At 38.5% G+C, this 13,607-nt stretch overlaps 1 protein-coding gene across 3 annotated transcripts in view; it reads right to left on the bottom strand.

The window, feature by feature from the left end:
* Positions 1 to 13,226, bottom strand: part of TANK (TRAF family member associated NFKB activator) — a 75,642-nt gene extending 62,416 nt beyond the window's left edge. The window contains exons 1-2 of one of the 3 annotated variants that reach the window (XM_024243448.3): positions 13,044 to 13,226; positions 12,117 to 12,244 (exon numbers count right to left, since the gene is read on the bottom strand). In XM_024243448.3, coding sequence (XP_024099216.1) covers positions 12,117 to 12,241 — 125 coding nt within the window. In that variant the 5' untranslated portion in view covers positions 12,242 to 12,244; positions 13,044 to 13,226. The other 2 variants (XM_009237776.4, XM_024243447.2) reach the window with 2 other exon arrangements.
* Between the last annotated feature and the right edge of the window lie 381 nt (positions 13,227 to 13,607).

Below are 13,607 nucleotides of genomic sequence, written 5' to 3'. Positions count from 1 at the left end.
GCTCAATAGAAGGAACAATCAAAATAAGAAGGATTGTGGAAGGCTTCACAGAGGATCTGACACTTAAACAGAGTCCCGAAAGATGAGAAGAGTTTCAACAAGTAGAGAATGAATGGGGAAAGTACATTCATTCTGAAAGAGCAGAGGCCCTGAAAAGTCATTAGTATGGTGCATTTTAGTGAAGGGAGTGAGTATTCTGTTTATGCAAGTCTAGTATGTGTGCAGAGATGACAGCGAGGTGAGGGTGCCATGATAAGCTACAGTCAGGGTCAGCATGTATGACTGTGCTGTACTACAAAAATCCTAGGGAAGACCATACATAAAGACCATGATTGGAATGGCATCCCATAGAGCTGTAGAGTACACTGACCGCATAAACCACATGCAGCAGACTCAGTTATGGCTAGACTATAGTAGACCTCGAATGTCACTCTAAGAAATTTAGACTTTAACATGTTGACATAAGGAGTAATGAGAGATTTTCAAGGAGATGATGGACATATTTTAGATAGAACAGATAACAGCATGGACTACAAACTAGCGAGGGAGACAAAGTGAGGCTATACCACAGGCAACTATTGCTGTATTCTAGGTAAAAGATGAGGGCTTGAACTAGAGCAGGGGAAATAAAGATGAGTGGATTCAAGAGGCATTTCAAGAGTAGAATTAACAGGATTTGGTGGCCGACTGGATGTGCACAGTAGACAAGAGGGCAGCAATTCAGGTACCTGTGACTGCAAATCAGTTGGCCTGAAATGGGACCTCGGAATCTACATTCTAATTAGCAAAGTGCCTCAGGTGATTTTGTTGCAGATGGTTCACCAGCCATTGGTTTTCAAAACACCCAGTAGAAAGTGGTGATAGCCAGACATAAAGTGACAGAAAGAAAATTTTCAGGAGGAGAAGGAAGATACTGAATCCAATTTTGGACAACAGTGCTAGAAAAGACATCATAATAAAGAGGAAGAAAGCATCAACTGCATAATTATCTATAGGAAAAAAATGAAGGCAACTATGCCTTCACTGTTGTTTGTATTCTTGAAGTCCTGTTTTTAATGTCCCCTGATACTAGTACATCCTTGGATGGCCAATTAGGCCAAAATCGTTTTACCAAAAAAAAAAAAAAAAAAAGGCAGAAAAAAACTACATTTTTGAAAAGAAAACAATAGAGAAAAGCAATACACATTGTTGCACCACCTTATAGCACAAGATGTACATGTTTTTCCTACCAAATATAAACCAAAAAAGAGGACAGGCCCACTTATTATTTCTTTGAAGGAGGTCAGAAGGAAAAGTAGGAAATGCATAAAATAGTGTATGACATTTTGTGTCTGTTATTTTATGTAAAAAGACTATTAATCCAATATGTAGAAATGTTATCTAATGCTCTGCTTTGTTAACCTTTACAGGCTGTTAAATAACAGGAAAAACAACTCTGGCGGAGTATTTGAATGCAAGATTTTCCTTAAGTATCTTCTACTCTACCAGATTTATAAATAAATAATACGGTAGTACTAATGATTTTTCAAAAGAGTGGTAGAGTTTGTATCTATCCTCTGGTCTTAACCAGAAAAGTCTGAAAAAAAATATTTTCAGTAATCTCAAAAAGGTCCCCCAAAACACAAGATAATAACATAAGAGAAGTCACAGGCTACACAAGATTCATAAATGGTGAAGTTGTTTCGAAAGAGAAGTAGTTTAAATCTTATGAGTTAATGGGTTGGCTGCCCCTCCAGTATCCTGAGTCATTTACTGTATCAGAAAAAACCACTATGGAGGAAGAGAGCTCTTCTATGAAAAAAGAGTTGAAATTTCAAGAGATAGAGGACCTTTTCACAAAAGGGCCTAATTTCTCTTTAAATCACAATTTAAAATAGCTGAGCAGCCATTTAGCCTTGAGAACATTAGCAACGATAAATAGGAACAGGCAAAAACCTACATAATTATAAAGCTTTACTCTGTGCTCTTAACCACTGGCATAGGACTCCACAGCTCTTCTTATCCCTTGTTTTTAATTTCCCTGAGGACATCTATAGGCTGCTGGATTTGCAAGTCACAACTTGTTTTATTAGAAGTAATTGTGAGAACTCGAATGAAAAAATAAATAAGGTTTCAGAGATTTCCGGATCTCCATTTTCAGTCATTCCGAAGATGTTTAGGGTATGACTTTAATATATTAGCTTAAAACCAGATCTAATATTTTTAATCCAGTACCATGCAACAAGTTCTCTCCTTCAGACTGTTGAATATTCCTAAAGAGAAGGCTACAAAAATCCCTGGGCAGCCCAACAGACCAACCTTTCAAACTTGCGTCTGTGCCAAAATTACCCAACTTTCTACCCTTTTCAAGGCCACACCAGTTTACCTCAAATACGAATATTCAGACCTAGTAAACCTTAACACTTGCTGTGCCACCCTACTGTGGGGAAGCAATAGTTGATTAGAAACTCAGATTTGCTGTTTCACTTCCTTTTGTCTCTGGAAAAAAATAGAAAGACACTATAAAATAAAGATTGCAAACCATATTTTTAACTATACCACATCTTGTGTAAAATGTACTAATTTCTCTGCTAAGGCAATTTAGATTAGATACTCTGAATTAAAAAGCCTAGTCAACTGAAGATAAAATCAGAGTTGAAGTACACAATACATGTCCAGTCTAGACAGGCTTGGTGATGAGTGAGAGTAAACAAGTCATTTAACCTTTCTATGGACCTCTGTTCCCCCATTTCTCCCAATTTAGAATCTTGGCATAGAGTCAGGCTGTAGGACATTGGTTCGCAACCTGTCAGTACATTAGAATCATCCACGGTGGTTTTAAAAAATACATTACCAAACCCTGTCCAAGACTCCTGGATCTAATTTTGTACAGGGGGGAGATGTAAGATGGATTTAAAATTACTGCCATGGGGGTCGAGTCATAGCTTGGAAAGCACTATAAAACACTATACAAATATGCACCAACGCAGGGAAACAGGCTTTCATAAAGTTGCCTTTTTTCCCATAGTGATCTGCTTTTTAATTATTCTACAAGAAGTATATAGAATTTAGGAACAAAAATAGCAGTTGCTAAGGTAGAAGACTTTCTCAAATAAATAAATAAAGGTATTTTGATACTTTGGCAGATGGCCCAGAGCAACAGCACTTTGTTGATCTTGCTTCCATAAAACTTCCACAACTCATCAACTTAATTAATAGAGAAAACAAATGTTTTCTCTATTAATGGCATTTGTTAAAGTTCTTGTTGAGAAATTTGACTGACCACAGCCCATCTCCCACTAATAGCAAGGACACTTTTAACTTGATGTTCCCCCTATCAATACTCTAATCATCTTAATTCTATTTAAATTCTCAAACTATCTACAGATAGTTGAAAGACAAGATAGATCTCAAAGACATGCCTTTAATTCAAAGAGGCACAAAGAGTCATTGATCAGGACAATCTCAGTCTTCTGTTTGAATGGCAATCATCCCAACAATGAAGAAGGTGGTTCCCTATTTGATCATGGGAAGCACTGGGGTTGGGATAAGAACAAAGATCTATTTGCAGGTGCTTTACATAAACTACCTCATTTTTAATCTTCCCTCTGCAGAAGCATATATTGTCTTCCCTTTACAGAGGAGGAAACTGAACTTCAAAACTGAACTTCAAAAGGGTAAATAAGTTGCATAAGGCACAGAATTAGAAAACGGAAGAACCAGATAAATCTAGGTCTCTGTTGCTAAAGCACAATCTCTAGCTCTCTCCCCTCTAATTTAGTTTTCATTTTAATCAGAGCTATACATACCTATATCTTAATGAGTTGTGTAGTTCTACAAAATAAGAAAAACAGTAGTCCTCTGCTTTCCCCTTCCTATTTCCTGCTTCACCTTCACAACAATTCTTTTGACTAATTCTTTTTTGTATTTATCTCTGTATCTCTAAATAACATGTAATACTGCCACTACTGATTTTTCAGTTTTTGTCTCCTCATTATGGAAAATTAGGATTCAGTTCTCTTTAAACATCCCCTGCCTCCTGTTCTCCCCTATTTCCCCAATACAGTTATATCTAATTTTTCATTAGATTAGCAGTTTTTCAACTTTTACTTTATTACTATGTAATGCTATTCACTGCTGAACAATATAATATACCATGGATGCTTTTCCTTTTCTGAAAATTTTTTTCCCTGAAAATTCTTGTTTGCTTTGTTTCCTATTATCACTAATACAACTCCTCAATATATTCAGACACTTCAGGTATTCTATCTCTTTAGAGGAATCACTCTGTAAGCTTTCTGGCTTGCTCCAGTCTAGACTAGTTGCTCTCTATGCCTGATGGAAAGCCTTCATCTTGGGACCTTCTTTACCTTGAATTTGGGGATACCCTTTGCTCATTTCTTTCTCTAATTGAATCCCTCATTTTCAGTCTCCTAAATCTTTTCTTGTTTTATATCCCCACGTGGTGACACAAATCTTCTAACAGCTTCCTAAGAAAGTGTTTGGGAAGTAAATTTCTTGAGGCTTTGCATAACTAAAAATATCTTTACCCTCTGACTTAACTGATACTTTGGCTAGTTAAGAGTTCTAGGTTGGAAGTAATTTTTCCTCAGAATTCTGGAAGTTTTGCTATGCTATCTTCTAGCTTCTGTTTATTTTTGTTGAGGATCAGATCGATTTTGATTCCTGATCTTGTACAATTCTCACTCTGTTGCTCGAGGCTGGAGTGCAATGGTGTGATCTCAGCTCACTGCAACCTCCACCTCCGGGATTCAAGCGATTCTTGTGCCTCAGCCTCCCTAGTAGCTGGGATTACAGGTGCACGCCACCACACCCAGCTAATTTTTGTATTTTTAGTAGAGATGGGGTTTCACCATGTTAGCCAGGATGGTCTTGAACTCCCAGCCTCAGGTGATCTTCCTGCCTTGGCCTCCCAAAGTGCTTGGATTATAGGCATAAGCCACTGTGCCTGGCCTTAACCGATTTTTTTCTCTTTGAAAACTATTAGGATTTTTTTTCTCTTTGTCCCTAGGATTCTGAAATTTCAGGACCATACCTGGCCATGGACTATACCATAGCAATAGGTGTTTGGTGGGCCCTTTCAATCTGGAAATTCCTCCTTCAGTTCTTGGAAATTTTCTTGAAAATTTTTTGGGGCAATTTCTTTCCTTTTGTATTCCTTTCTGGGACTTCTACTATCTGGGTTTTGAATCTTCTGTACTGGTTCTCCAATTCTCCTTATTCCGCCACTCCTTTTAAAATGAACTTCCCTCCTTATTTCATAGTGAGAAATAAAAATTTTAATGTGAGGAGTGCAAACCCCTTTTAATTATCAGGCCCAGAGAGGCACTGAAATGTAAGTGTGTGACAGCAGTCACACCTCACTCTCCCCTGTGAACTAAATGACCCTCTTGAAGCTACCTACTCTGTGATGCCAAGTAGCCATAAAATGCCTTACATTAGATACCAAAACTCATGTCCTATAGTTCAACAATGTATAATCACTAATCAGTGTTATTTCTGTAAACCAGTGAGAATTCCTATCAAATAACTAAGTATCAGCCCATTCCTTGCCCTCTTTTGCCTTTAAAAACCTGGTTGCGGCCGGGCACGGTGGCTCACACCTGTAATCCCAGCACTTTGGGAGGCTGAGGCGGGTGGATCACGAGGTCAGGAGATCGAGACCATCCTGGCTAACACGGTGAAACCCTGTCTCTACTAAAAAATACAAAAAAATACAAAAAAATTAGCCGGGCGTGGTGGCGGGCGCCTGTAGTCCCAGCTACTTGGGAGGCTGAGGCAGAAGAATGGCATCAACCTGGGAAGTGGAGCTTGCAGTGAGACAAGATAGCGCCACTGCACTCCAGCCTGGGCGACAGAGTGAGACTCCATCTCAAAAAAAAAAAAACCTGGTTTCAACAAAGGCCGAATGGAGCAACCCCCGAAGGCAACCTGGAAGTGTGTCCAAGGCAGCTGTCCTCAACCTTTACCCAAATAAATTCCCTATATTAATTTTGCCTCAGTTTCTTTAGGTTGACAATAGATACAATATCTTAAGTCTGTTGTCTTTCGCAGCCATTATTATCCTGCCAAATGACAGCCAACCAATCCTGGATAAAGAAAGTAGTAATTAAGAGTAAGTAGTGGTGCCTCTGGAGCTGCACTGAGGCTGAGAGTGTATGAGCCAAACCATGTTCCACCTCTAACTGCCTGTTCAACCAGAACATCTGAGCTTTGATCAGTTATGTATATATACATTGGAATTCCACGTTTGAAGAGAATCAAAAGGCTTAAAGGTAGGATTTTTGCCATCTTGGCCCCAGGATGATTAGTCATTCTTTAGTAAGGTCTACTTTTTTGTAGGTGGTAGAGACAAGTGTGAGTAATTTGGGAGGCAGGCAAGGCCCCTCTGCTGGGTTTCCCCAACTGCTGAGCCTATTCTGTTTCTGGGTAAATGTTCTGCCAGAGTTCACACTTGTGGTGAGAGACCAACTCAAATCTAAAGCAGTTTCAGGATGGGGAAAGGAAATCACCTTAAGTAACTGCTACCCCTTCCACTTTGCCCTAGAAAAGAAAGCCACCAGCCTTTCCCAACCCCTTGGGCTATGAATAAGATGAGTTTATATTCTATTTCAGAAAAGTTGCCACTGTAGTACATAAAGAGGTGAATAGTGAATGAAAGACACATTCTGTGTTTTTGTTTTGTTTTGTTTTTTGTTTTTTTTGAGACAGAGCTTTGCTCTGTCCCCCAGGGTAGAGTGCAGCAAGTGTGGTGGTGCAATCATAGCCCACTGCAGCCTGGACTCCGCGCCTCAAGCAATCCTTCCACCTCAGCCTTCTGAGTAGTTGAGATTATAGGCGTCCAGCCACTGTGCCCCACTACATCTTGGTCTTTTCTGTATCTTAGTTATATGTTTGCCTTCTCATCCACAAAACACATCAGGAGTAAAAAGCAAAAAAATCAGTCAACAACACGGCATACACACATAAATAAGACATCTTCTCTTTTGGATGGTTAGGAAGACCTTTAAAAACACTCAAAAATATTAAGTGTGTTTTCCTTACCTGAAGAAAGGAAATGAAAGAGAACTGTCACTACTCACATTTACTTGTGATCATTTTCTACTTTTAGGGAGTTATATAACACAAGCAGCTAATTCCCCAACTGACCTCTTGCATTTCTATTCTCCTTCCATGTTGTAAACTTTGGTCATGAATATACCCATAGCATATTGTACTACACTGTTTCTGTGCTCCATCCAGGCAGCTGATATAACAGAAACCTTAAATATCATAAATCCAGCAGTGTTAGAATTTGAATTTTGTATTTTTCCATAAGCTGGAAGGCTAAATGCAACAGGATAAACAAGACAATCTCACTGGTTAAACCCAAAGCTCCCCAGTACATGTTCTCCATTTTGCTGGATGTTAGAACTTGGTGACATTTTCTATGCGATCTTGCAAGAGCTAAAAGATTTCACTGTCAAAGACCACACCCATGAGTCTCAGTTTTGCCTTACTTCCTTTTTTTCTCCAGTAATACTTCTTTCTCTGAGACTATTTATCAAATGTTATGGGTTTAACTGCACAACTAAACAGTATAACACCAAAACGGAAAGTAGGCATGTGATGTTCTACTCCTCTGAGGTGAACATAAACATGGCACTGCTCAGTTGGCTGTGCTCAACTGAGTAATCGTTAAGGGGTATCCTCTCCTCTGAGTAGGGGCAGTGTTAGAATCTGAAGATGGGGGAGGAAGGATATGCAATTTTAAAATAGTTAATATTAAAAATCTATTACATAAATCATATAAAGGACTTTGCATAATATTCACAGATGAGGGAACTAGAAGAGAAAGTCTGTAGTCAGTATGGTGAGATGTAGAGGAGGAGTAGGACTGTATGGGAAGGAACATGTATTACAATCCTCTAGGATTTGTGAGATTTTAATGTTTATCAGAAAGGAAATATGGATTTTTAAAGGTTGAGAAACAACAATATCAAGGGAAAGGCATCTCTACTTTTGGGATTCCAAATACTTGAGGTTATGAAATCACATTCCAGTAAATGCCACATAATAAATGGTTATGAATAGTAAAACCACTTAAATCTCTCACAATAACAGTTGATTTGTTGATTCCAAAAATCTTTCTTCAAGCAATTAAAAAAAATCCTTTATTTTGAAAGAATCTAAGTCTCTAACTTCTGTCCCTTATAGCAAGTCACTCTCTGGCAAAACTATTACCTGATTGGGTTGTTTTGCTGTCCAATAGAACAATTCTCATACTTCATTCTACTGCAACTATTTCAAAGACTCCCATAACTTCAACTTGCTAAGTAACCATCAAAATGGAACTCATATTAATTTTCTTTGTCTACTCAATTTCCAGTAATTCCTTACTGCAATGACTTAAAATACTTTGTTTTCAATGTTAGCAACCTATTTTCAGTAGACCCTTCTTTTTGCAAAAAAAAAAAAAAAAAGTATTGGTGTTAAGTAAAAGCTATTATAGATCACTAGTACTCAAACTGTTTACTCTCATAACTTACTACTGATAATTACCATTTATAGAGAGTATATCTCTGAAGGTAAAAAGTTACTGTCCAGGAAATTTTCCATGAGACAAACAATTGCCGTCATTTACTTCCCAAACTCTTTTCCTTAAGAAAAATAAGTCCCTTTAAAAATGTTTTTCTTGGTTGCACAGCAATGTGAATGCACTTAACATTATTGAACCTTATACTTTAAAAAGGTTAAGATGGTAAATTTTATGTGAATTTTACCACAATTTAAAAAGCTTTTATAGATTAGGAATTGGAAAACGTGACACATGTACTACATAGGTCCCAAAGCCTGTTTTCCGTTGCATAGGGCTTGGTACCAGTTACCCTCAACTTATTTGAACAGTGACCAAATACTGCACTTAGTTCAAAAGACTTTGAAAATTAATTAACAACTCACTGAAAAAGTAGTTCATTTCATATTCTGTTATCCCTTCCTGAAGATAATCATAATCTTGGTTCTGAACTATAAAGAGATTTTTGTTACATATCTAAATAATAGCCTCCTCTTTCCCTGTATTTATGATTCAAAACCATGGCAGCAAGCATACGAAATAGCAGGTGGGAAATGGCAGCCACAGCATAAATCCTACAGGAAATAGAAACTAAAACTAGGCTTTACATAACTGAACACAAACGAACTGCAATTAAACAGTAATATTTTATGCTTATAAGGTGTTAGAAAACAAAAAGGATAAACCGTAACAGTCAATCAGCTAATGCATAGCATCGAAATAGCGAAGCTTTATGTCAACAGGCTATTTTTATTTACCATTTGCTTTTGGACAAAGGTATGGTTTTAAAAAACATTCAGTCTTCTTTCATCATGGGCAAGTCCCCAATTATTTTTGCTATAATAGCCCATAAATGGAAATAAAATACCCACGCATTCACATAATGCCTGCATCCTACTGTTAGTAACACTTTAGTGTCTGTAAGTATCCTCCACAGTTCATAGATGCAAATGCTAAATTACATTACCTGTCTCAGGTCATATTCTTGAAGGTGATCAAAAAGCATTTGAAATAATCATTTATAAAAGTCTATCAAAGATTACTTACACTATTATCGATGTATTAACAGTAAACCATTAGTCAAGTAAAAAGGGGGGCTTCTGTTAGATGACAGCACTGCTCCATGTGCGTGCACATACCATGCACATACCTGAACTATGCTAATGATTTTCACTTCATGTTAAAGAAGTATAAGCATGTTAAGCTTGTATATTTTTTCACCCACTCATTTTGAAACCCTCTGTAGGATTTGGCTACAGTAAAATGTCAGCTTGGTTATTACCTTTAAAGTAAGAAATTTCCCGGCAAAATTGGGAAGCTAGTGACAACAAAGTGAAACTGATGCTTTCCCAGTTGAGTTTCACTCTTGGTTTCTTTCAGGGCATAGACAAACTTGCCCATGTAGAAGCAATACCCTTGCTTCTGTAACATAACTGGAGAAGAGAAGAGAAAGAATAGCAAGACATTTTACTTAACAGCCTCAGCCTACCTACAGCATTTTTCCTTGTCCATGAAAAAAAAGTCGTGTGTAGGGGGGAAATAACCAGCATCAGTACAGCAGCTGTTCTTAGTTCTTGACATTACTGTGTCCCCAGACTCTTTCATTCAATTCTATTTACTCCAAGGAGTTTTTGTTTGTTCTGAACCATTTTGCTGAGTATTGTTGCTGTCTTAAGAACAATGTACTCCCAGACCCACATGGTTTCATGAGTGAATTCTTTCAGATCTTCAAAGAGCAGAGTTCTTAGGCTATTTAAACTACATCAGAGCAGAGGAAGAGGAACTCTGCCCAGTTCTTTTTAGGAACCAGCATAACCTTGATACCAAAACCTAGCAAAAATAACAGAAAAAGGTGAGTATAAAATGAATCTCAATCATTGATTTTAAATAAAAATGCTACCAAAGGAACCAATATATACTTAAATATCACACCATGACCAAGTGTAAGATTGGTTCACAAACTGGAAATATACTAAAATAATTCACTATCCTATTAGGTCAAAGATGAAAAGTACCTATGAAAGGTTATGATAGATATCAAAAAGCCATTTGACAAAATCCAACTTCCATTCCTGAAAAAATGTTAAGAAGTAATGAAGAGACATTCTTTTAACACAACAAGAAATATATATACACACCAAATGAACATCCAATATCTATTATTTAAAATTGTTCTCAAAGTGCTATCTAATACAATGGACACTCCCCATCCCCAGTTGCAAAAATGACTTTGGATGCAATCCAAACAGTTCTCTGTAAAAATCACAATGAGCTAGAAATATTAAAGGAAACTTCCCTGATAAATATAATTTATTAGAAATTAATAGTAACTTCATATTTAATGATGACATAATAAAAACATCCCCAAACTAAGAAACAAGATAAAGGATGGCCAGAATCACTGTTTTATTTACCACCATTCTGGGGAAGCCCGCAATTCACTAAAGCATAGAAAGAAAGAGATAAGATAAATTATAATTAGATGATTGCTTCCTAGAAAATTCAAGTGAAATAATTTATTAAAACTAATAAATTTAGAAAGTTGGCCAGATACATAAACACTCATCTACATACCAGTCACAAAATATAAGAAAATATAATGGTTAAATCCCAAAAAGAGTATTTTAATGAAGCATGAACAGTTTATGTTGAATTTTATCTCGAAGATAATGCAATTATATTCAAGAAAATTTTGAAAAGGAAAAATGAAGAGGGACTTGTCCTATGAATTACTAGAAAACGTAATATCAAAGCAGATTGGTATTTTTAAAGGAAGAGACAAAAAGATCAAAGCAACAGATGAGTCTGAAGAAAAGATGCACGTACACATGAGAATTTACTATATTAAGGAGGTATTTCTAGTCAGTTGGGAGAGAAGTGATTTCAACAAATGATTTCAGGAAAAATGGCTGCCCAGTCATAAAAACAAAGAAAAAAAATTAAATCCTTATCTTAGTATACAAAAATCATTTTCAGATGTTTTAATGAGTAAATCATAAAAAGAGAATTAACAGGCAATATAGGAGAAGATTTTAAGAATTTTTGAGTGGGGACTACCTTCTTACCTGAGATAAAAAGCCTGGGCATTTTAAACCAAAGCATTGATAATTCTTGAAAATATCTGCCATATATTTCGCAAAGGATTAATGAAACCTGTGGTCTAATGAGAAACAGATAATTTTGAAGAATATTGGGCAATATATACGGACAGGACATAGTAAGTGATAGTTAACTATAATTTGGTACATCTACACAATGCAGTACCACGCCAACATTACAATAAAATAGAGCTACATATGGCAAGACTTTCACCATATATATATACATTTAATCTGAACCAGATTATCGAACAGTATGCATAATCTCATTTTCATAAGAAAGCAAAATAACATAGTTATGCACATACAGGAAAGATGTGGAAGGCTTGGATTACAACTGGGGAGAGGACTGAGAAGGATTTCACTTTCTGCTTTAGACATAGTTGTATTATTTGAGGATCCCTCCTCTCTCAAATGAGGACACAATAATTTTTAACAGAATGCACTGCTTGCTTCTCTGCTACCTCTCGTTTGGGTGTGTATTCCAACCGCGGTAAGGAGGCAGGTCATTTTCTTTTCCTTCAATTTCACGTTGCTTCTTCACTTCCTTTACTACCATCTCTCCCTGATTATAACTTGTCAAAAGCATCTCCTGTGAGGTGAGATAAACACCACTTTACATAGCAAGGCTGCTTTACTTTTGCTCATTATAGCATAACAATAAAGGCACAGCTCTTCTTTGATTATCCTCCCCCTCTTTCTACTTCTAGAAAAGCACAGCTTTTCTGCCTGTAACTCGTTGCTAGTCAGTTTACACCGGCGTGAGGACTCCACCTAACGCCTGGGTTCCCACTGTGGGCGGAGTTGGCTCCTGTTCTTCCTGCCTTGGCCACCCACTCCCTCCGTGACCCTCTGGGAAGTTACCCAACTTCTCATTGACCAGGCTATGATGACACCCCACAGGAAGGCAGTGGGGAATTGCGCAACCACGTTGGGAAAGCAACAGAAAGAACCAATTAAGTTTTCGAAAGAGTAACCACGATACTACTTGATTCTAGGAGGCAGTCCCTCTCCCGAAGGAAGTCGGGAATGTTCCTGGCGGGTCCACTGCTCACCTCGACACCGCAGGCCCTTCCACCCCCATTTCCCGGGCAAAGCAGCCGGGACGAGTCCCTCCCCTGAAGCCGTTGGGGCAGAGGCCGACGATGCTATGCTGACATCGCGGGCCCGGAAACCCCCCCACAAGGAGTCCTCTCCGGGGGAAGGACTCGCGTGGCTCCTCCCGCACAAAATCCCTCCCCAAACTGCAAATTGGTTGTCTCCGCTGCTCCTCCGCTTCTCTCCTTGCGGCGCCCCTACTGTCAGCGCGTCCCTCTCGCTCACGCATACAAATTCTCCGACGTCGTGCTTGACGGATTCGGACACACCAATTCACAAAGTTTCTTACTCACAGAGTTCACGGTTTCAGCTGCGCTCCCTCTCCCCTCAGGTCGCCGGCGCCTGGCCGAGTGACTCCAACCGGAAGTTGCTTTTTGTTCCAGTTCAGAGGGCAGTGCCTGCGCGCGGAGCCATTAACTCTTCACCTTCCACCCGACAAGGCCAGGGCCATTCCGCCCTGCCCCGCCCAGCCCGGGGCTCTTCTGCCCCGCCCCTCCCTGCCCCGCCCAGCGCCCTCCCCCTGCCCTGCCCAGCCAAGTCCCCGCCTCTTAGGGAAAAAAAAAAAAAAAAGCGTCAGCCGCGGAAGAGAATCCTATGTCAAGTGTAAAGGTAACTTGTGGGTCTTTGCTGGATTTTGTTGCCAAACGATAAATAACCGGTAAATAAATAACCAGTAAATAAATAACATCACCCTATATATGAGTTAGAGTACACAAGAATCACCTGAGAAACAAAATGTAGTTTCACCAACCGACTCCTACAGCTTTCATTTCAGAGCAACTGGAGTGAAGCCCAGGAACCTGCATTTTCAACAGATCCTCGTAAATTTATGTAATTAAAGGTGGTTAAAGTCCACA

This window comes from Pongo abelii, chromosome 11 (genome assembly GCF_028885655.2).
Source record: "Pongo abelii isolate AG06213 chromosome 11, NHGRI_mPonAbe1-v2.0_pri, whole genome shotgun sequence".
In the NCBI taxonomy this organism is placed as follows: domain Eukaryota; kingdom Metazoa; phylum Chordata; class Mammalia; order Primates; family Hominidae; genus Pongo; species Pongo abelii.
The sequence above is the reverse complement of the archived record's forward strand: the minus strand, read 5'-3'. Positions and strand labels throughout refer to the sequence as shown.